The 22,117-nt window shown below is 48.8% G+C and overlaps 1 protein-coding gene across 1 annotated transcript in view; it reads left to right on the forward strand.

Moving 5' to 3' along the window:
• The first annotated feature begins 13,170 nt into the window (after positions 1 to 13,170).
• KIF26B (kinesin family member 26B) overlaps positions 13,171 to 22,117 on the forward strand; it is a 411,889-nt gene continuing 402,942 nt past the window's right edge. Inside the window, exons 1-2 of the mRNA XM_059144968.1 lie at positions 13,171 to 14,132; positions 14,960 to 15,361. Of these exons, the coding sequence (XP_059000951.1) occupies positions 14,070 to 14,132; positions 14,960 to 15,361 (465 nt within the window). The 5' untranslated portion in view covers positions 13,171 to 14,069. The remainder of the gene's footprint in view (positions 14,133 to 14,959; positions 15,362 to 22,117) is intronic.

Below are 22,117 nucleotides of genomic sequence, written 5' to 3' on the forward strand. Positions count from 1 at the left end.
AGGAGGAGAGGGTTTTGTAAATCTAGGTGAATTTGTCAATAACATTAAAAAAAAAAGCAGCTGAATGTAGTGCTTGGGAACCTAAAAACACAATCCAGGGGGAGGACTCAAAAAGCATATCCTGTGGGCTCAAGGAGTCCTGGAATTACAACATCCCATGCTCACTGCCACAAAGAAAGAGGTAAGTAGAGAAAAACATGATTTGTGACTTGGAATTCTGATCCTGTCTGTGACATTCTAGCTTCTTTTTTGGTGTTGGGCATATCCTTCAGCTCTCTATGTTTACACTCTGCGCTGCATCAGTGTAAATGAAATAACTATGTGGGGCACCTGGGTGGCTCAGTGGGTTAAAACCTCAGCCTTCATCTCAGGGTCCTGGGATCGAGCCCTGCATCAGGCTCTCTGCTCAGCGGGGAGCCTGCTTCCTCCTCTCTCTCTTTGCCTGCCTCTCTGTCTACTTGTGATCTCTGTCAAATAAATGAATAAAATCTTAAAAAAAAAAGAAGAAAGAACTATGTTAAGCTTCCCTTTATACTCACTCACTATAAATTATTCTGAAAATCCAACTGTTACAGAGTAATGTCCTATGCAGGCATAGAACTGAACATTGGACTAGAGGACCATCCAGATGTCATTTAAAATTCATCAGTGATGGGCTTGCCTCCAGTCGTGAAGGAAGACAATTACACAGTCTGCTAGATTTCGTAGTCATTATATTTACCTTGAAAGCTTGCCTACACTTTCTTAACTTCAAATCCATCACTTTTCATTTTAATCTCCTCAAACGAGTATGTGTTCCTGTCTTTGTTCTCACCTCTAGAAATGGACTCACTGAAAACAGTCTTGTTTTACCACAGTTATTTTTAGACTTTATACATATTCTAGTTGCTTCGGTCTTCACTATTTAGTGATTTCTCCTAGATGCTTTGATTACTTGTGGTCATATATCAGATTGGTCTTTTGGGCTATAAGTTGTTCAGAACACAGTGTGGTGTTTGACATCAAGTGTGAAGTGAGTTGTTTTGCAGGAAAAGCAAAGCACTCAAATACTGATACACACTCACTTCCACCATAAACGTGTATTAGGAGCCACTCCCGGGGCTGTCCTGAATGTGAGGGACTTGAACATTAAAGACATGGCCACTGGCCTTGAGGAGCTTACAGTGGGTATCATGCCCATAATTTTGAACTCTTAAATGCCTGTCTCAATCTTAATTTGGACAGTCTTGGCCACCATCTTGAACCCCAGCATTGCATCGTGGCTGGAGAACTCTAAGGGGGCTGGGGAGAAGGGCGAACGGAAGCAGACCATGGACAGCTCCTGCCCCGCCATGTTGTCCTGCAGCTGTATGCTTGGTGCTGGGTGATGAGGGAGGGGGGAACAGTTAAGACCACAGTACCAGCAGATCTGTAGAGAATGGCGTGGCTAAGCAGGACTTGTTAGGAAAAGCTTCCTGCATGAAGTGGGCCTGTTTTACTGGAGCAAAAGTTTATTTTTTAATTTGAAGCCAACTCTCTCTCCCTTGTCTTTTAGGGAAAACTGCTCTCTAATTGTCAACCATTCCGAGTCAGGAGCTCAAAATCCACCTCCTTGATGTCGGAAGTTTGATGCTTTTGGCTTGCTTTTGTGCTTTTTGTTTTCTCACACTTCTGAGACTCTGAATTTTCACACATCTTCTTGCTTTCTTCGGGAGTGTTGGCAATACCTCTCAATTTAGCATGGCTCTGCAGTTCATGTGTTGTTTACTCCTCCTTAAAGATCTGTTGTTGAGATGACGGCTAAGACCAGAGCCAACACTTGGTCCCAGGCCTCCCTCCTTGTCTAAGGACTGGGGGCCATGCGTCATAATTGGCAGCCTAAGGCCTTGGATCATGCCTTCTTTGCTGGGTGGTGGATGGGAAGGGCAGAGGGAGAAAGAGAGAATCTCAAGCAGACTCCATGCTTGGCTCGGAGCCTGACACAGGGCTCGATCTCTTGACCCTGAGATCACGACTTGAGCTGAAATCAGTCAAGATCCCATCGTTCAATCAACTGAGCCACCCAGGTGTGTTGGGTTGTGCTTTCAATCCACATGCCTGTGCTTATCTGGGAGATGAGATTTGTTAAGATTTGCTACCAGAAAAGCGGTAATAAGTAATAACCTACCGAATAAGCCAAAGTCTCCAAAGGCGATTAGGTACCCAAGCCAGGGCTTCTATTCTTTGACACCTGGGTAGTTGTTGTTCTTTTTCTGAACTTTCTTCTCACTGGAAGGACTTTTTCTTTCTCTTTGTAGGCATTTGTGGTTCTGGGCTCATAATCAAGTTGCTTCTGTGGAAGCCAATTGAACCAAAGCTCTATACAATTTCTTCCTCTCAGAGTAAAAGCCTCTGGTTTTTGTTATTGTTTCTTTTTTTTTTTTTTTTAAAGATTTTATTTATTTATTTGACAGAGAGAGATCACAAGCAGGCAGAGAGGCAGGCAGAGAGGAGGAAGCAGGCTCCCTGCTGAGCAGAGAGCCCGATGTGGGACTCGATCCCAGGACTCCGAGATCATGACCTGAGCCGAAAGCAGCGGCCCAACCCACTGAGCCACCCAGGCGCCCCTTGTTATTGTTTCTTCAGTGGCTTGTGACTCAGTCCTCAGTGGCAGGGGTTTGGAAAAGCTCTCCAGAAGGACCCAGCGCACAGTAGGCATTCAATGACTGTCAGTTTTACTGGTGCACTCTGGGCAGCCCTGCTGTCAGCATTTTACCCTGCTGCCTGCTGTCAGGGGAGAGTCGGATTAGCCAGCGAAGCATCAACTGGGGTTTCTCTGGGCACATCGTTCTTCTCCTGGGACTTGCCTTCTTCATTCATTAATTCTTTGGGGTTTTTTGTTTGTTTGTTTGTTTTTGTTTTGTTTTGTTTTTGGAGATTTTATTTATTTATTTGATGGAGAGAGAGAGACAGGGGACACAAGCAAGGGGAGCGGGAGAGGGAGAAGCAGGCTTCCTGCTGAGCTGGGAACCCAATGAGGGGCTCGATCCCAAAACCGTGGGATCATGACCTGAGCTGAAGGCAGATGCTTAATGACCGAGCCACCCAGGTGCCCCAGTGGTTTCTTCGCTCTTAATGTGGGAGTGAGCAGGCTGCTGCTCTCGCAGGTGGCTGCCAGGAATTATAAACCAATAAAGGGATTGCTTAGCATATGGCTGAATGTCAAGGGCAATATAAATGCTTAATCTCATTTATTTAGTAGGAGTTGGGTGGCCACGTGAAGGTTGCTGTGGAAACCATAACTCCTGAATTCCCTGACACTTGTTGTTTTTAAATGAGGCCAAATCCTGTGATTTAAAAATATATATATTAGAAAAGTAATGGGAAGGATCACGGCTTGATCTCAATAGCAGCCTTTTTATAGAAACTGTGAGTTGCCACTGTCCCCTCACCCAGAGGTATCTGTCATCCAGTTACTCTCACTGGGTCCTTCTTTTTGTTCAAGGTCATGTCTCCCATCCGGTCCACCCACCAGTCACCCAGACACTCATCCATTGACTCCCCACTAACTTCCCCACCCATCCATTCATCAACCCATACACCCACTGACCCCTCCATCCACCCACCCACCCACCATACATTCTCCCGACCTGCACAGCCTCTCACCCATACACCTACCCATCCATCCATCTAGAAAAACTTCACTTCCAACTTATGAGCTAGAAATGAGCCCAAGTGCAAGTAATCAGGACTAGTGGTTTTGCAGGGAAGGCACAGCACTGAGAGGACGTCCTGGGTGATGGACAAGCCAGAGCAGAATTTGTGCAGCTGGTGCAACCAGAGGTAGAGGCAACAGAAAGAGTGGCTGCTAACATGAGCGTGGAGGTGTCAGCAGTTCAGAGGAGGACCAGAGTCTCCTCATGCTGGTACCCAGGGCTTCGGCAGTACACAGCTGGGAGACATCCATCAAGGGTTCAGGCAATGACAATACTGGTTAGAAACATTGGTTCTGATTTTAAGTCCTCTTTGGAGGAACTCTTGGAATGCCACACCTCCTGTAAGTTGCTCTCTTCTGCAAACACGATCTTCACGTGGCTCCCTTCCTTCCATTGTGGCCTTCAAAGCTCTGCCCTGGGTTGTGTGTGCCTTTCTGCCCATCGCCACTTGTGGCTGGCTGGTGGCTCCTGGTCACTCCTGCACCTGGCGGTGCTCACACGGCTTGGGTACAGACAGCCCACTCCTCTTTTCCTCCATGACCTTGCTCTGACGGTTCCTTACTGAGATCCTAATACCACAACTCTTTTTAAAGCACACATTTCCAGTTTGTTTTCTGGCCCCTCAGTTCCCACCAGCAGTCAGCCAGGGTCTCCCGATGCCCTTCCCAGTGATGGGCTCCCCTCTGGCTGATTCACAATGTCCGCCGTGTGGGGGTTCCTGAATGGCACACGTGACGCCCTCTTTCTGGGGATTCTGCTTCAGAGGGTCATCATGGCCGGATCTCTTTGAAATCACATGCCATCTTCCTCCCACCAACCTTGTGTTAGAAACACTATTGCCACATCTTCCTTGTCCTGCAAACCAGCCTGGCTACCGCCACCTTCCTCCTTCGGTGTCCTTAGTCTCCAAGCCGAGCTTGCCCAGGGCTGGTGGCCAGGAATGGATTCCTCATTTTCATCCCCTTTTGCCTTGTCCAACACTTTTATAAAAATGGCTTTCTTGAGATAGATTTTACATATAATACAAGTCATCCGGCCTGGGTGGCTTAGTCAGTTAGGGTCTAAGTCTTGATTTGGGCTCAGGTGATGATCTCAGGGTCATGAGTTCGAGCCTGGCATCAGGCTCTGTGCTGGGCATGGAGCCTGCTTAAGATTCTGTCTCTCTTTTGCCCCATCCCCATCATGTGCTATAAATAAATAAATAAATGAATAAATAAATAAAATTTAAAAAGAAAACTCATCCTATTCATATGCACACTTTTGGTTTTGTTTTTCTAGATCACCACTCAGCAGTCTCCATCACCCTGTGAGATCCCTCAGGCCAGGTAAGCCCTGTCCCTCCCTGGTGCCCAGGCAACCACCCATCAGCTTTCTGTCTCTACTGCCTGTCCTTTGTGAGTATTTCACAGGGAAGCCGTCCGACAGGGCGGGTCTCTCAGGGGTACTTTCTTTCACTCAGCCTGTCCATCCCTTCCTTCTAGGGCCACTGACAATAGGTTCTTTCCACGCTGGGGCTACTGTGAGCAAGTTTGCTGTGTGCAAGCTTTTGCCTGGACGTATGTTTTCTTCATTTTTATTTTTTTCTCCTGGGTGGATACTAGGAATAGAATTAATGGGCGGGACAGTAATTTCCTATTGAACTTTTTGAGAAATTGCCAAACTGTTTTCCAAAGTGGCCACACCATCTAACTTTCCCCCCAGCAGCGCCCGGGAACCCGCATTTCTCCATCTCCTCCGTGATGGTTTTTGATGTCAGCTGTTCATTGGTAGCTCATTGTGGCTTTTAATCCTCACTTCCGCAATGACAAATGCTGTTGAATCTAGTTTTATGTGCTTATTAAGCTGTTTGTCCACGTTTTGGGGGGTGAAATATATGTTCACATCTTTTGCTTTGGGATCAGGTTGTTTATTTTCTGATTATCAAATTAGAACATCTCCTCTTGCTCGTTACCTCCTAACAGGTACACCTGTCTGGAAAATTGGCGCCCTTGTGACCTCCCTGTCCCTTGTCTGATGTCTACCTTTTTGTAATCCCTGCTCCATCTTGCCCCGTCCCCGTCAAAGGCTCTTTCCCCCGGGGGGTCCCTTGCTGTTCCCTCTAGTGGGAGTATCTCACCCTTTTCTGACCTCCCCTGACTCTGTTTCCTTTGTCGTGCTGGGCTGTACTTGACCTGCCTGTAAGTTAAATGCTGTTCTAGAAATTTTAAATAAAAATGTTTCCCGGCACCCACGTGATGATGTTTGGCTCCAGCGCTGCCCTCACGTCATCAGACAAGTCATCCAACAGGTGCAGTTTTGTTTTACTACATGTCTGACTGTCAGACTGGACTGTCACAGTGTTCTTATTCCCACTTGTCACCAATGGGTTCTTCCTGGCTTTTAAGTGGGGACCAAAGAAGGCTCTGGGTTTTTCCTTGGCCATCTCCCTTGGCTGGGTTTGTGTCTTGGGGCCAGCCACCTCACCTCTGGAGAGCTCTCAGTTCCCTCTCTTATAGTCCTAACTCTGAATTCAAGAAATTGTACAGATAAGTGAAGTATGATTAGTTTTTTCCCTTTTTTTGGTGAAGCGCTTGGAAAACCTGTTTTATTGTAAAATAGTTAATCACCGACATTCTCTACTCATTTCCCTCCTTGGCTTTGTTTGGTTTGGTTTGGTTTGTAGCCCGGTCTCAATTAAGTATGAAGGCGTGTGTGTGTGTGTGTGTGTGTGTGTGTGTGTGTGTGTGTGCGTGACTGTGTATGTGCCTGGAAATGTATGACCATGGGTGTTTGTGGGGCAGCCCAATTCTCTTTTTTTTTTAATTAAGTTTATTTCTTTTCAGCATAACAGTATTCATTATTTTTTCACCACACCCAGTGCTCCATGCAATCTGTGCCCTCTATAATACCCACCACCTGGTTCCCCCAACCTCCCACCCCACCCTCCACCACTTCAAGCCTCTCAGATTGTTTTTCAGAGTCCATAGTCTCTCATGATTCACCTCCCCTTCCAATTTCCCCCAACTCCCTTCTCCTCTCTAACTCCCCATGTCCTCCATGCTATTTGTTATGCTCCACAAATAAGTGAAACCATATGATAATTGACTCTCTCTGCTTGACTTATTTCACTCAGCATAATCTCTTCCAGTCCCGTCCATGTTGCTACAAAAGTTGGGTATTCATCCTTTCTGATGGAGGCATAATACTCCATAGTGTATATGGATCACATCTTCCTTATCCATTCGTCCGTTGAAGGGCATCTTGGTTCTTTCCATAGTTTGGCGACCGTGGCCATTGCTGCTATAAACATTGGGGTACAGATGGCCCTTCTTTTCACTACATCTGTATCTTTGGGGTAAATACCCAGGAGTGCAATGGCAAGGTCATAGGGAAGCTCTATTTTTAATTTCGTGAGGAATCTCCACACTGTTTTCCACAGTGGCTGCACCAACCTGCATTCCCACCAACAGTGTAAGAGGGTTCCCCTTTCTCCATATCCCCTCCAACACATGTTGTTTCCTGTCTTGTTAATTTTGGCCATTCTAACTGGTGTAAGGTGATATCTCAATGTGGTTTTAATTTGAATCTCCCTGATGGCTAGTGATGATGAACATTTTTTCATGTGTCTGATAGCCATTTGTATGTCTTCATTGGAGAAGTCTCTGTTCATATCTTCTGCCCATTTTTTTTTATATAATTGCCTGTTTTGTGTGTGTTGAGTTTGAGGAGTTCATTATAGATCCTGGATATCAACCTTTTGTCTGTACTGTCATTTGCAAATATCTTCTCCCATTCCGTGGGTTGCCTCTTTGTTTTGTTGACTGTTTCCTTTGGGGCAGCCCAATTCTTTACCTAATGATCAATCCCCTTCCTAAAAATTAAAACTTGTTCTAAATTCTTTTCTTATTTTAGAAATCTTTTTCTTATAATAATATTACATTTGTCGCTGCAAACAGAATTGGAAACTCCCAGAGAGCTATAATACTCTCAATATTTTGATGCTGGATTCTAGTCTTTTTTTCCCCTGATTATATACTTACACTGCATTATCAATGTACTGTACCGACTTTATGTTTTCAGTCCTAACACATCATCATTGTCTTTCTATTACTTCCATAAAATTCTTTTATGGAAATGTTCTTAATGGCTGCATAGTATTTCCTAATCTGAGGACAGCGTAAGTTATGAAAGCCATCCCCTACAGATGCACATGTAGGTTGCTTTTCTTCCGTCACAATTATACACGGTGACACATGGGATGCCCTGATCTCTTTACAAAGCAGGTCACGTCTTGCGATAAGTGTCGGCATGGGTCATGGCTGTCCATCTGCTACCCAGCGTCCATGGGCTGGACACACACTGTCTAGTCTTCTTCTCTCTTTTCCATAACTGGTCTTCTCTTCCCCAGCCTGAAAGCAAAATAAAAATAGTGATAGAACATTTATCCCTCCAGCCACACAAATTTCGTTCAGCCCTTTCTCTTTCTCTACTCTTATCTACGGTCACCTTGGGACTGAACTCAAACTTGGAGGTTAACGTGAAAAGGAATTTACGAGGATAAAATGATTAGCGATTGAAATGATAGTCCAAGAGTGGAAAGCCTTCCTTCACTTGCAGGGTGACAACCATCCTCTAACACTACAGTAGTGACCAAGCACGAAAATGAAAATTACCAGCTTGCTGATGACTCTTTGGCAGCCCACACATGATCATATGGTCCCTGGAACGCCAGTAGATCAAATGCAAATATTGTGTGCATAGTCATCAAGAATACCACATGGGCAGTGTAAGCTGTTTTAATTATCTGTCAAGGAGAAACTCAGCGGCCTCTGGCACAGGCAGTGAGCCCACCGGTTCTGCTGGCATGTTTGTGTCCGAACCATTGTGGAAGTTATTTCAAAAGAAAAGTATTAAAGAGAAGGGGAATCTGTTATCTGTTGCCCTCTGATTAGCAATTAGAAGTGGCCAGCCTCATTTTGTTTTTGTTTTTGTTTGTTGTAATTTTTGATTTATTCTTTTAGACTTTCAAAAATACAGTGCCATAATATAGTGTAGTTATAAAATTTATGAGCCACTTGTCCCTGAGATATAAATAATGAGAAAGCTAAACTGCATTTTTGGACAATGTAAAAGTCACCTGAAACGTTCCCAAAGAAGTTACGTCCACTTCATAACTAAGGAGTGAGGAATATGGAATAGGAATTTCATTCTTAGCCAAGTGATAGACCTTAGTGTTTTTTTTTTTTTTTTCACTTTGTACTCGTGGATGTAACAGGGAGATATTGTTTCATCCAGGGGTATCAGTAGAATAAATAAATTGGTGTTTAGAGAAGCACTCAGTTTTTAGAAGCTAGTATGTAATTTCTTCATTCATAAAATAAGGTGTGTGTGTGTGTGTGTGTTTGAAGTAATGCTGTTAATGTCCTTGAATGTGAAAAGGTAAGATCTATCTAGACAGATAAGTCTGTCTAGATAGATTTGTCTGTCTGTCTATCAGTGAAGGGTCTAGTTGCATCATTAGAATCCTTCGGTCTGACAGAAAATAAAATAGTTAGACTCTTGACACTTGATCTTAGCCAAAAGGCCGAGAAATGATATACAGTTAGATTCTTTAAATACTTAACTTTTTAGGCTGCTAATTCACAGAATAAAAACCCTTGAAGCTACAGGAATTCTAAAAACCTAACATAGACTTGAAAAAGCCACCATTAAGACTAAAATTGGGGAGTATTTTATATATACAATTGAATTCCCTAAAGAAAACAATTACAAGCTGGATAACAGCAACAACAAAAAGCCTATTTAAAGGCATGGGAGAGTGGCCAGAAGTAGGCAGTGGCCAGAGGGGAGTCCAGGGTTCAGTCTCTGAATGAAGTATTATATGGATCTGTTCAAGTCTGCTGGGCACAGTGGCTATAACTCGAGGAGAGAGCCAGTCTTTCTGGTGTGAGGCATTCCCCTGGTGGAGTTAAGGGCTGTGGCTGGAAAAGGAGAAGAAAAATCTTGGAAAGGAGAGAAGCAGCCCTAAAATCTGCAATTTCCCAAAGTCATTGGCTGATATTTTTGAATTTTGTATACATGAGAGAGCTACAGGAAGTCAGGGAAAAGTAGTATCCTAAAGCTGGAAGAATTGATTTCAGCTGCTGTCACTACAGGGGAGCAGAGTCTGGTTGTAAATCCCAAGCAAGAGGGTCTGGCAAACATTTTGGGCTTTTTACTGAAATGCCAGATGCTCTCCACTTTAGGGGTAAAGAATAGGTCTCAGGACCAAGGAATTTTTCTTAGATATATCTAAGCTACAACCGACATAGATCTAGTCTAACAAAGCATAAAGCCAAGTTGCTACAAGTTTAAGGTGATCCACCACTAGCTTAGCTGCTTGTTGCTAGAACAAAATGGATACTCTTCAAAGGAAGATAGCACAATCTAGCAACTCTATGATGTAATGTCCACCATATTCAGCAAGCAGTTAAATTTTATTGGCTATCAGATATGAAAAGAAACAAGAAGACGGGATTCAGAGTCAAGAGAAAAATCAGTTCATAGAGAGTGACCCGCAAGTGAGCCAGATGTTGGAATGAGCAGATAGGAAATTTTAAAGCTGCTCTCATGACTATGTTCAAGGATTTAAAGGAAAAAGAAGCCGATAAATGGAAACTATATATGTATGTATGCATGTATTAAAAACCACAATATCTGAAATAAAGAATTTACTGGATATTCTTAATAGAGACTGGAGATAGCAGAAACAATGCTTAGTGAACTTAATAAAGGATCTGCAGAAATTATCCAGATTGAAGAATTGAGGGATAAGGATAATATTAACAAATAGAGCCACTCAGTAACTTATGAGACAATTCAAGTAGTATAAAAATATCCATGTAATTGGTCTCCCAGAAGGAGAGGAAAGAGAGAATGGGGCAGAAAGTAATTTGAATAAAAAAATGGCTGAAATGACCCCAAATTTGGTGGAAAAGCTTCTAGATTAACTTACAGTCCTAGAAATTCAGCAAACCTTACCCAGGATAAGTACAGAGAGAACCACATCTAGGAGCGTCATAGTCAAATTGTTGAGAAGTAATGGTAAAGGGAAAATCTTTGAGCATCCCGAGGCAAAGGACATATACTACACAGAGGGAATTCCTATAGGTTTGCTGTTGATCTCCATTCAGAAGCAAAAAAGGCTGGGGTGTCTAGGTGGCTCAGTTAGGTAAGTGTCCAAATCTTGTCTTTGGCTCAGGTCACTGTCACAGGGTCCTGAAATGGAGTGGGGCTGCACGCTTAGCAAGAATCTGCTTAGGATTCTTCTTCTCCCTCTGTGTCCCTCCCCCCTTCTCTCTCTCTAAAAAATAAAAGAAAAAACCTACACTTAACATTTTCTAGTTTCATTAAAAGACAACATGTTTAAAATAAAATTGTTAAGACTGCACTTTGGGTTTTATAATGTATATAGATATAAAATTTATTTAAATAGTACAAAAGAGGGAGGTAAAATGCAATTTACTCTTGCGAGTTTCTTACATTTCAGTCGAAGTGGCGCAATATTAACACTAAGTGGCCCATGATGAATTAAAGATGCACATTATAATCATTAGAGCTCAAAGGCCAGTAGACAGATGAAAGCACCCCCACCCCCATCCGCCCGGGCCGCTGCCGGAATATTCAGTTAACAAAGAAGAAAGCAGGAGAGACAGGAATGAACAACGGAGTACAGACAGAATACAGACCCGTACCCAACAACATGAAGGTCAGAAACTTTATAATAAGCGACAAAAGCCAACCGCCATAGAATGCAGACTTCCTGGGGTCCACGAATAAAAAGTTCAAGATCAGGCAAAACTAACCAATGGAGATGGAAATCAGTGCAGAAAGGCTGGGCGCGAGGCGTGGGGACGGCCTGGGAAGAGGCAAGAGAGAACTCTGCAGGAGCGGACATTTATACCTTAGACCGAGGTGGTGGCTTATTTGGGAGCCTAGATTTACCCAGATTCACAGAATTGTACCCTTAAGATTTGTGCATTTCACTGGGTGCAACTGTTAGGTCCATTTTTAAAAGCCTCAAACCAACTCAACTCTCCGGCGGGGCTTCGGGTTGGAAACTGTGCTCAACAGAGGGCGCTCCGAGCCCGCCAAACGCACTTGGGGGACCCAGCTACTTGGGGATGCAAAGCGGACCAGCTCCGGTCTCCGTCTTCAAGGTGGGTCTCGCAGCTCCGCGACAGTTCTCCCTCGACACCCCACCTCCGCACCCCACCCCCTACCACGGCTTCAGGGGCTGGTGCATTTCAGGGGGGCGCACGCTGCTGTTCCGCAGAGGCGCCGCGCCGAGCGGATGGCGGGGCCGTTTCCCCGCGGCCCCTCCGCGGAATACAGATGTGGCTGGGAGCTGCCGTGGGCCGCCTGGAGGCGTACCTACCCCCCTAAGGTCCTCTCTCTCGATGTGATCGCTTTTAAATTGGAAGCAGGAACGTCATGGAAACTTCCATACTGCTCTCGACATCTTCATTTTGACCTTCTTACCTCGCTTTGGTGGCTGTGAAATCTTCCCACGCCAGGGCTGCGGCGGGAGGGGGGCGGTGGCGGCGGGAGGGAGGCACAGAAGGAATTTTCCCCGAGCAGGGCGGGAGGGGCGTTGCCCCAGGCTTTCAGCACCCCCAGAAGGTTGCCTTCCTGCCCCCTCCTTAGCTCAGAAAGAAGCCAGAGGCTGGAAAGCCCCAAAAGTCTTTGACGCCCTCGCCCACCCCCAGGCCGGTGTCCCCGGGCGCCGAGATGCCATTACACCTCACGTGATCCCCGCGCTGGGCCGGTCCTTCTCGAGGCGTCTCGCGGGGTGTTAATTAAAGGTCACAACAAAACAGACCTGCCGGCTCACCGGGAGAAATGTCCTCCCGGGAAATGAAAAATGACACCCTGGAGCAGCCACGTGTGGAGCCTGGCATATGCCGGTTTCCTGCACTCCACGGCGCTGCGCCGGGGGTGGCGGGGGGGATCGGACAGGGGGCGGTGTCTGGGGGCTCCCGGGGCTCAGGCGCGGGAAGAAAGGGAAGGAGAGGTGCCGAGCGAGGAGCGATTCCGGAGCGGCGGGGCGAGGTCACCCCGCACACACCCCCTTTCCAGGCCGGCGCTGTGCGTGTGCACCGCGGCGAATCCCTCAGTTTCCCCTGCCCGGTGGCGGCCGGCCTGGTCCCGGGCTCACCTGGGCCAGCTTGGGCGGCTCGGCACGCTGCAGCTTGGGGCGCGCGGGGCGGGGGGCGAAAGCCCCCGGCCCTTGGCTGTGGCTAGGTGGGTGTCCCCCTTCCCCCCCCCCCCCCACACCCCAGCCGGCCTGGGGGCTGGTAGGGCAATTCCAGAAAAGGTTTGCAGGGCAGGTCTAGGAGAACAAAGGGCGGGGGGTGGGGGGAGGACCCGGCATGTTTGCGGACTTGTTTGTGACTCAGTCCCTTTTACACGGCGTTTCAAAGGCAGAACTGCAAGCCTTGCCAGGAAGAGAAAGAACTTGGGGGCGGGGAGGCTCGGGCGCATTTCGGTCCAGCCCTCTCGCTCGGCGCTGCCCCTCCGCGCCAGGCTCGCGCAGTGGCGTCTCATTAGGGCCCTGGCCGCGGGCCACTCTCCCGTAACTTCCCCGCAAGGGGCGAGATTTACGACCCCCCGCCCCCAGCCTCGCCTCGCACTGTCAGGCGCGCGCGCCGCAACATAAAATGGATCCCGGCCGGCGCGGCGGCGGCAGGCAGGCGGCGGGCTCCCGGGCGGCGGGGCGGCTGTTCCCGAGGCTCCGCGCTGCGCCCGGGCGCACACGCGCGCGCTGACCGCGGCGGCGCCCGGGCCACGCCGAGCCGCGTCTCCCTGCGCTCGCGGAACTGTCAGGCCGAGCGGGCCGGCGGATATTGGCTCCGCGACGCGCCGAGGCTCCTCCCCGAGTCTGGATCCTTATATTTTGGGAGAATTTCTTTGAACTCAGTTACCGAGCTCCGTGAAGGAGGCAAGTTCCCCGCGCCGGCTCGCCGGCGGGAGGCGAGGCGCGGCGAGGGCTCGCCCACCTTCCCCGGCAGCTGCGTGTGCCTGGCGGCCCGCCTCGCTTCCCTCGTGGAGGAAAACGGAGCCACCTGGCCGAGGAGAATGCCAATTATCTGGATGTGACCGTGCAAAGGGAGCGTGTGGCTGGAGGAGGCAGAAGAGGATGAGGAAAAGCATTATTTGAAGAGAAGAATAAACCACCCACTCCAGCCCGTTCTGCAAATTTAGTGCTATCACTTCTGGGCTCCATTCGCTTTGATTCTCTCCCTCCCCCCAATTAAGAAACCTTGACTTGAGGGCCAAGAGGCAGCCCTCGACAACGGGGGGACCCTTCTGGGTTGGAAGACCTTTTGGATGTAGCGTTGGTGGAACGTTTAGACACTCTGCTCTGCAAAAGCCACCATGAATTCGGTAGCCGGGAATAAAGAGAGGCTGGCGGTCTCCAGCAGGGGGAAGAAATACGGGGTAAGTTGGGACGGGCACATTGCGGAGGCGCGTTACCAGACCGCCCCACCCCTCGGCCGGGGTCCCCCTTCCCCGGCGCCGCGCGGCCCAGCAGGGCGGCCCCGAGCTCTCCTGCCGCTGCAGAGGCGCCTCCGCCGGGCGGGCAGGGCTTGCGTGCACGGAGGCGGGTCGGCCGCCAGGACGCCCGCACACTGGCCTGGCCCCCGGAATTTTCCCAGTCCTCGCGTTCCCGGCGGTTCCCGCACCCCTAACTTTTGTGGCATTCGTGCACTTCAGGCAGAGTTAAGCCGAATTGGGCGGGGGGGAGGGGTTGTCCATGAATTCTCTGCCGTCCCTCGGGATCAGTGCCCTGGAGCCGGGGGAGCCGTGCATTTACCTTCAGGATCCGGAGGGCAGTACCCTGAATGAATACAAATCCAGATGCCCCCTACCCCGCCCCTGCCCCCGGCATAGCGTCTTCCCGGATCTTGAACCTGGGCTCTTTCTGGGATGGGTGTCGGGTTCAAAAGCGCCGGGCGCGGACTGTATGAGTTCCCCTTGCAGGAAGCATGGGAAGCCCCTGAGCGAGCCCTCTCCTCCCGACCCGAGGAGGGGTCCGCCGGCGCCCGGGAAGCCCGGACCTACTCGAGGACGATTAACGGGGCAGATGGAGGCAGATTCGGCCGCCGAGCTCCCAGCGGTCCCGAACGCGCGCTCCTTGGCGCTCTGCCCGGCCCTCGGGGGCGCGCGTTTCCCCGGCCCGCGGGAGGACGCCCCCGGCCCGGCTTGGCCCGGGGGCGCGGCAGCCCGCCGCCCTGCGGCCCCTGACTCGGCACGTCTCCCCGCAGGTGAACGAAGTGTGCTCGCCCACCAAGCCCGCGGCGCCCTTCTCCCCCGAGAGCTGGTACCGGAAAGCGTACGAGGAGTCGCGCGCCGGCAGCCGGCCCACCCCCGAGGGCGCGGGTTCGGCGCTCGGCTCGTCGGGGACCCCGTCCCCCGGCTCGGGCACCTCGTCCCCGAGCTCCTTCACCGGCTCCCCAGGCCCCGCCTCCCCGGGCATCGGCACCAGCTCGCCGGGCTCCCTGGGCGGCTCGCCGGGCTTCGGCACCGGCTCCCCGGGCTCGGGCAGCGGCGGCGGCTCCTCCCCCGGCTCGGACCGCGGCGTCTGGTGCGAGAACTGCAACGCCCGCCTGGTGGAGCTGAAGAGGCAGGCGCTGAAGCTGATCCTCCCGGGGCCCTTCCCCGGCAAGGTGAGCCCGCGCGGGGGGGCAGGCGGGAGGGCGGCCCTGGGGCGGGGGCGACCGGGGCGGGCGGCTGCCGGAGGGGCCCCGGGGGGCGAGCCCGCGCCTCTCCCTCGCCGGGTCGGCCAGGCGCGCAGAGCCGGGAGGTGTGCCCAGGCCTCTCCACCCACTGGGTATGCCCCAGCTCATCGGTCCTGCTGCCCTCCACTCCCCGCACTCGCTGGCACCTGCCATTAGACCTGCGCCTGGCGCCCTCCCCGGGGACCCTCTGCCCGCGCGCCGCCCACCTTTGCGGTGCGGCAGGCCCGGGAACGGGCGACACCTGCTCGTGGGGGGGGCTTGTTTTCTGCCTCGCGCGGGCACTGTGGCCGGCTCCTTAGAGTGTCCTCCCCACGGCCCCCCGCGATGCTTACGAACAGGCTGGTGGGAGTGGTAGACGCAAGCTGATACTTAGGGCTTGGCGTGTCCCATGGCCTCTTCGTGGGTCTTCGTTCCCAGATGACAAAAACGGAAACTCGTATTCGAATGCCCCCACGTCCCGGCTGACATCCCGCGTGTGCGCCCGAGGGGGATCGGGGGCGGGAGCGCCTGGGAGCGGGGCTACCTCGCAGCCGGCTCAGCACATTGGCCCCTCCGTGCGGTGTGCGGGAGCCTCCAGAGTGTAACACAATGCGATTGTATTTGCACTCTTGGGTCCAAGTACTATCAAGTGATAATATTTACTCTTCCACTTCAAAGAGTTTTTATCAGTGGTTGGAGAGAAATATTGAGAAAACAGTGCATAGCTGTGGGGGTTTCCGACACTGCTCCGTGGCATTTTCTGATTTGTATTTCTGTGACTTTTGAAATGGCATACTGTGATTTCGAGTCGTGAAGTCTAGCAGTAACTGCGTCTGCTTGCCTCTGTCTGCAAATCCAAATTCACACACATCAATGTTTTCCCAGGCAAGGGTTAAATTAAACAAATACCCACAGAAGTTGTAAAAATTTTACATGTGGAAAATTGCCACCCAGAGAATTGGTTTTATGAAGCCCCAATTTATCCCAAGAATAATTAACTTGTGGATTGTTGTCAGGATGCCATTTTTGTAGTTTGATAATAAATCTGTCCAGACTCCCCGGGGAAGGATCTCAGGAAATCGAAAAGCTTATTTTATAGTTGCATTCTGTATTCTCCAATTTAACACTGCTTCATTCACACTTTTATTTGCTCTTTTGATCATTTATCAAAAATCTCTGACTTTCTGCTGCCTTCAGGGCACTGTGTTAGGCACAGCAGCGAAATAACAGCCCTCATCCACGTGGAGCTTATATTCTAACGGAGGATACAAACCACAAAATGCACCATTCAGAATTTGCTCCCATTGCCTTAAGTGCTTGAGAGGTAGCGTGTGGGGCGCTGTGAGATGATAAACCAGACTTGACCCTCTGATGAATTTTGAAAAACCTTGGTTCTTAAAGTTACCATCCAATGGGTGGCAATCCTAGTAAGATGCAGTGTACCGAAGCATTCTAGAACATTCTCTAAGAACCATTCTTATAACAGTTTATTGGTTGGTGTTGTAGTATTTCCGTGTGCAAAGGTAAATCAAAATCTGCTCTTTTCATGCAAATGGAGGAAGGGAAGGAAACCTATAGGAAGAAGAAATAAATGTTTGCAACTCCAATACCTCCATCCTGTGTTGTGACAAAGTTGATTTGGGGTTTTGTTGGAAGCACCTGGGAAATCCATTCCCGGTGTTACAGTTCAATATATTTACCAATTGTGTTTACCTGATGAAATTAAAGTGACCCTAGGAAGCCGGTTGGGGGGTCTCTGAACTCAGTGCTCTGTGTCAGCTCACAGTCACGCGGGCATGTCTGGGGGACAGCTGTCAGGCACCGGGAGGTCACATGGGGTCATTTGCAGGCACACATCAATATCACCCAGGACCACAGTTGCCTGGGGGCGCAAGACTTAGCCAGAAACAACAGTGACCTGGATTGTCTCCTCCTCAGTCAGGAGGTGTGGGGCCTCAAGGTTAACTCTAAGTCTTCTGTGCGTCTCTGGGAATAATAAAAAAAACTAAAGCTTTTTTTTTTTCCTTCTTCTTTAAATATTGGTACCCTCAGATGAGGTACAATTTCCACTCCCCTTTTAAAGCCTGTGAGATTCTAAGGAAACACATGCTGTGTTCTCTTGAACAGGATGGATGGAGGCCACAGAATTCAGACATTAGGCCTCCCTTCTTCCCAGGGCTGGGTTTATGAGCTCTCTATGGACCTCGGTAGCCCTCTGGCACCAAAAGAGTTAAATTTCATTAGCCCAGGAGATGCCACTGTGACTCCAACATGCAGTTTGCCCTGGAGAGTAAGCATCTAGAAGATGAAGGCATGTTCTTGAGGGGAAATTAGCAAAAATCATCATTTTAATTCACTTAAGACACCTAACGAAATTTGGGAACTATTTTTTCTTTTTTTAAAAGATTTTATTTATGTATTTGACAGAGATCACAAGTAGGCAGAGAGGCAGGCAGAGAGAGAGGGGAGGAAGCAGACTCCCTGCTGAGCAGAGAGCCAGATGAGGGGCTCAATCCCAGGACTCTGAGATCACGACCTGAGCCAAAGACAGAGGCTTAACCCACTGAGCCATCCAGGCGCCCCTGGGAACCATTTTCTTTCTTTCTTTTTTTTTTTTTTTTTTTAAAGATTTTTATTTATTTGACAGAGAGAGATCACAAGTAGATGGAGAGGCAGGCAGAGAGAGAGATAGAGGGAAGCAGGCTCTCTGCTGAGTAGAGAGCCTGATGTGGGACTCGATCCCAGGACCCTGAGATCATGACCTGAGCCGAAGGCAGCGGCTTAACCCACTGAGCCACCCAGGCGCCCCGGGAACCATTTTCTTAAACGGAGTTCTAAACTCTACTAGGTGGTATGAAAAGTCTCCTAGGTGGGCATTTAGAAGTCAGAGGCAGACTAGCAACATTCGGGAATCTTCTTATTTATTTGGTTTCAGTTCTCTCTACTGCTGATTTATTTTGTGACCTTGAGTAAATCCGTTTTTGTCCACATTTATAAGTTTCTTTGGAGAAAGACGTGGGGCTGTTGATGATTATTAATTAGCCAAGACACTGTTAGATTTATGTTTTATAGAGTTAGATATATTTTTTTTTTTCAATCCAACATTATCCATTTTTTAGTTTCTAATTTCATCACATTTTCCAAATATCATCCAGCGGTAGGAGTCCTCACCCCGCGCTGTTTGTAGGTAGCAAGCCCTGTTGAACTCCACCCCCCCAGTTTTGTCTTGGGGACAGTTGGTTAAGGAGGGGAGGAGAAATGCTGGTGAGCTCATCTGGGAGGGGTGTGTGGCTGATCTCAGCCAGCTCTGGTGGCCTGCAGAGTGACCGCCCGTATTCTGAGCCCTCTTAGGAGTCACGTGACCACAGGAGCCCAGGGCTTTGGGGTGGAAGGTAGCAGCTGGCCTCTGAGGTTTCTGGGCGCAGGGCGGGCATGGTGTTAACTGAGGCAGGAAACGGGAGCAGTTCCACACTTGGGAGGGGCTCAGAGAGAAAGGTGCTCAGGGGTTTGGTTTTCCTTGCACTGAGTGTGAGGTTTCCGGAAAGAGGCAGGGAGTGGAGGCAGATTGAGGAATAGGACAGGCTCTGCAGTGTAGAAACAGCAAGCGTGATGTCTTGCTTCTGTTGATGTTCTGGATTTGCCTCTTCAAATGACAAGTTACCTGGTGAGTAAACACTTGTGTCTGGTGGCGGATTGTAAAACCTTTGGATCGACTTCTACTACCTGCGTCGTCAGGTCAAAATAAAAAAGAAAAAACACTCGCTGGGTTTTATACCACATTTTTTTTTAGGGCTGGAAGTAGAAGGGGAGAAGTAGAAGATGAAAGAATGTTGGTTTGTGAAGTGTTGGGATTTGGGGTAAACACGGTCTGTCTGCCCCTGGCAGCGTTCCCACGTGTATTTCGCATCCACGGGCACGAGTGTCTTTGCGGTTTTACGCACAGTCAAGCCACCAAGCAAAAATAAGGGCCAAGGAACGGATCTCCCATTTTCGGGCTCACCTTGATCATTCGGGGAACTGAATGGAACTTTTGAATTGACACTGAGTCCTAAGAAACATCAGCCCGAAGGAATTCCCTGGAGTAGGTGGAAATGTTCCAGATTGGCAGAAGGGTCTCGGACATCTGATCATTTCCAGATCAACACAAGAAAATCTTTTATTTGAAAAAAAAAAAGTGTCCAGCACTATATTGCTATCTGAATTTTTTTCTCAGTCAAGTATTCTAGGCCCATTTATGTCCCGGAAATATCAGGAAGATTAGCCAGTCGTACTGAAAAGGGTGGCCAGGAATCACAGAGATGAAAGAAAGGAATGTGTCAGAAGGGTTTAAAAACACCAAACGTAGACTGTAAATAGCCAGAGTCCAAGTAAGTCTAGACTTGGGGAATATGTGTGTGTGCATGTGCGTGTGTGTGTCTGTGTGTGTGTGCGCGCGCATGCACATGTGTGTGTATATTTCTGTATTTTCCCAGCTCCAAAACGGCTATAAAAAAATAACTATGGAAAGTTTTCTCCAAAAGCCATGGTGCAACTCTTTATAGATACAATACAAATTGCATTTTAAATGCTTATTAGTTAGAAGAGATGTTTATCTGAAATCCTTTCAAGAACACATGGTGATTTTCAGAATACGTGCTTTGAGCCTTTTCCGTTTCAGAAAGATTTTCAGTCCAAGATCAGCTACTAGATAATATCAGTCGTGAGAACATTCCGGAAATATGTTAGGGGTTCTAAATGCCCTCCCAGCGGAGACCCGTGAGTGGCAGTCTCTTCCTTCGGGCTTAGCAGGCTATGGAATAATGGCATTTCATTCCACCAGACTTTTAATTGTGAACCAACATGGTCAGTTTTTATAGTGACTTAATTCACTTTGTGAAAATCCCTGGGCTGTAGTAATGTGTCCCGCACGCCTCGCAGATAGGATTATTGCATTAGAAATGTGATTTTTAAATGGCTGAGGCTAGTAACTTGTCAGCATTTGGAAGGATCAAGTCAATAAAATTTAGGCAACATGAGCTGCTCTTTGGCATGTCCGCGATCGCGCCGTTCATGAACTAATCCTAATGGTGATGGTGATGATGCTGATTAGGAACAGCTAGCAGTTACCGGCCTTGGTATGTGCTGGGCGCTGTACTTGGACCCCCGCTCCCCACCCCCGCAATCCATTAGCTCTCCTATAGCAAAGTGGAGACAAATGCAGTCTTGTTACCCGGGAATTCCAAGTGATCGATGTGGTTCGGGTCACAAAAAAGGAAGCATGAGTAAAGGTGCAAGGAACAGAGAAATCCAAGGAAGCCGTCTCCCCCAGACCCCGTGATGAGGGTCACTGTTAGGGTAACTGCCTGAGTGGGAATCCACCCCCACCTCCGACCTGGAGAGACAGAGTTTGGATTATTTTTCCTGGGCTTACAGATGGTAGCATCACTTTGGGGGGTGGGAAAAATATGTGGGGCTGTCAGGATGGGGAGTTGAATAATTTTCTTGGCTGGAGTGTAACGCAGGGAGTGGGTGAGGAACTGCCTCATATTTCTTCTAGTCACTCGCTTGAGACTCCTCTGTTGCCTGCCCTTTCTGGAAAACCCTATCGGATGGGGGCGGGAGGAGGCTCCGGTGACCTCCGGAGGGGAAACGTTCTCCAGGGGAACGTCTCCGAGCCAGGTCTGTAGGGCTGCCAGACTCCAGCTCTGTTCTGTCCTGGCAAAGGTTGCAAGTTGGCTGGTGTCTGTCAGGGTTCCCAGTCTCTTTTCAGGAATACAAACTGGTTTCGTTTTTACTATCTCGAGTCACAGGCTGACCTTAGCATCTTTTCTTTACCCTTTTTTTTTTTGAACCCTCCTGTATGGTCTTACTGTGGCAAAGAAGCACGAATTCTATGGGTTCTCACTCATCTCTCATACTTTTGAGCACCTCTGAAATCCCGCAGAGGGTATTTGCAGAGGTGCCAAAAGACAGGGAATAAGCCTACATTCCTAAATTACTTTAAAAAGTTTATCAAGGGGCGCCTGGGTGGCTCACTTGGTTGGGTGTCTGCCTTCAGCTCAGGGCATGATCCCAGGGTCCTGGAATCAAGTCTTGCATTGGGCTCCCTGCTCAGTGGGGAGTCTGCTTCTCTGTCTGCCTCTCCATCTGCCTCTCCCTTGTTCTCTCTCTTTCAAATAAATAAAATCTTTAAAAAAAGATGTTTTATCAAAGGGTGATGGGTGGCTCAGTTGGTTAAGCATCCAGCTCTGATCACAGCTCAGGTCTTAGTCTGAGGTTGTGAGTTTAATCCCTGTGTTGGGCTCCACACTGGGTGTGGAGCCTACTTAAAAAAATAAACACATCAGGGGCGCCTGGGTGGCCCAGTGGGTTAAGCTTCTGCCTTCAGCTCAGGTCTTGATCTCAGGGTCCTGGGATCGAGCCCCACATCGGGCTCTCTGCTCAGCGGGGAGCCTGTCCCCCCCACCTCACTGCCTACTTGTGATTTCTCTCTCTGTGTTAAATAAATTGAAAATATATATATATATATATATATGTATCAAATTAATACATCAGTTTATATCTGTCATCCTGCTTACTGCTGCCTTTGGGTTTCTCCAGAACCCATCTAAGAAGGGTGGATTTCAAGTCATGGTTACAAAGTCTATCACTTCCAGGTTTCAAAGGAATTCACCTTTGTTTTCTTTGAGTGTTTCGATAGCTTCCTTTTAAATATTTAGATGTCTG

The sequence above is a fragment of the Mustela lutreola genome, chromosome 14 (genome assembly GCF_030435805.1).
Source record: "Mustela lutreola isolate mMusLut2 chromosome 14, mMusLut2.pri, whole genome shotgun sequence".
In the NCBI taxonomy this organism is placed as follows: domain Eukaryota; kingdom Metazoa; phylum Chordata; class Mammalia; order Carnivora; family Mustelidae; genus Mustela; species Mustela lutreola.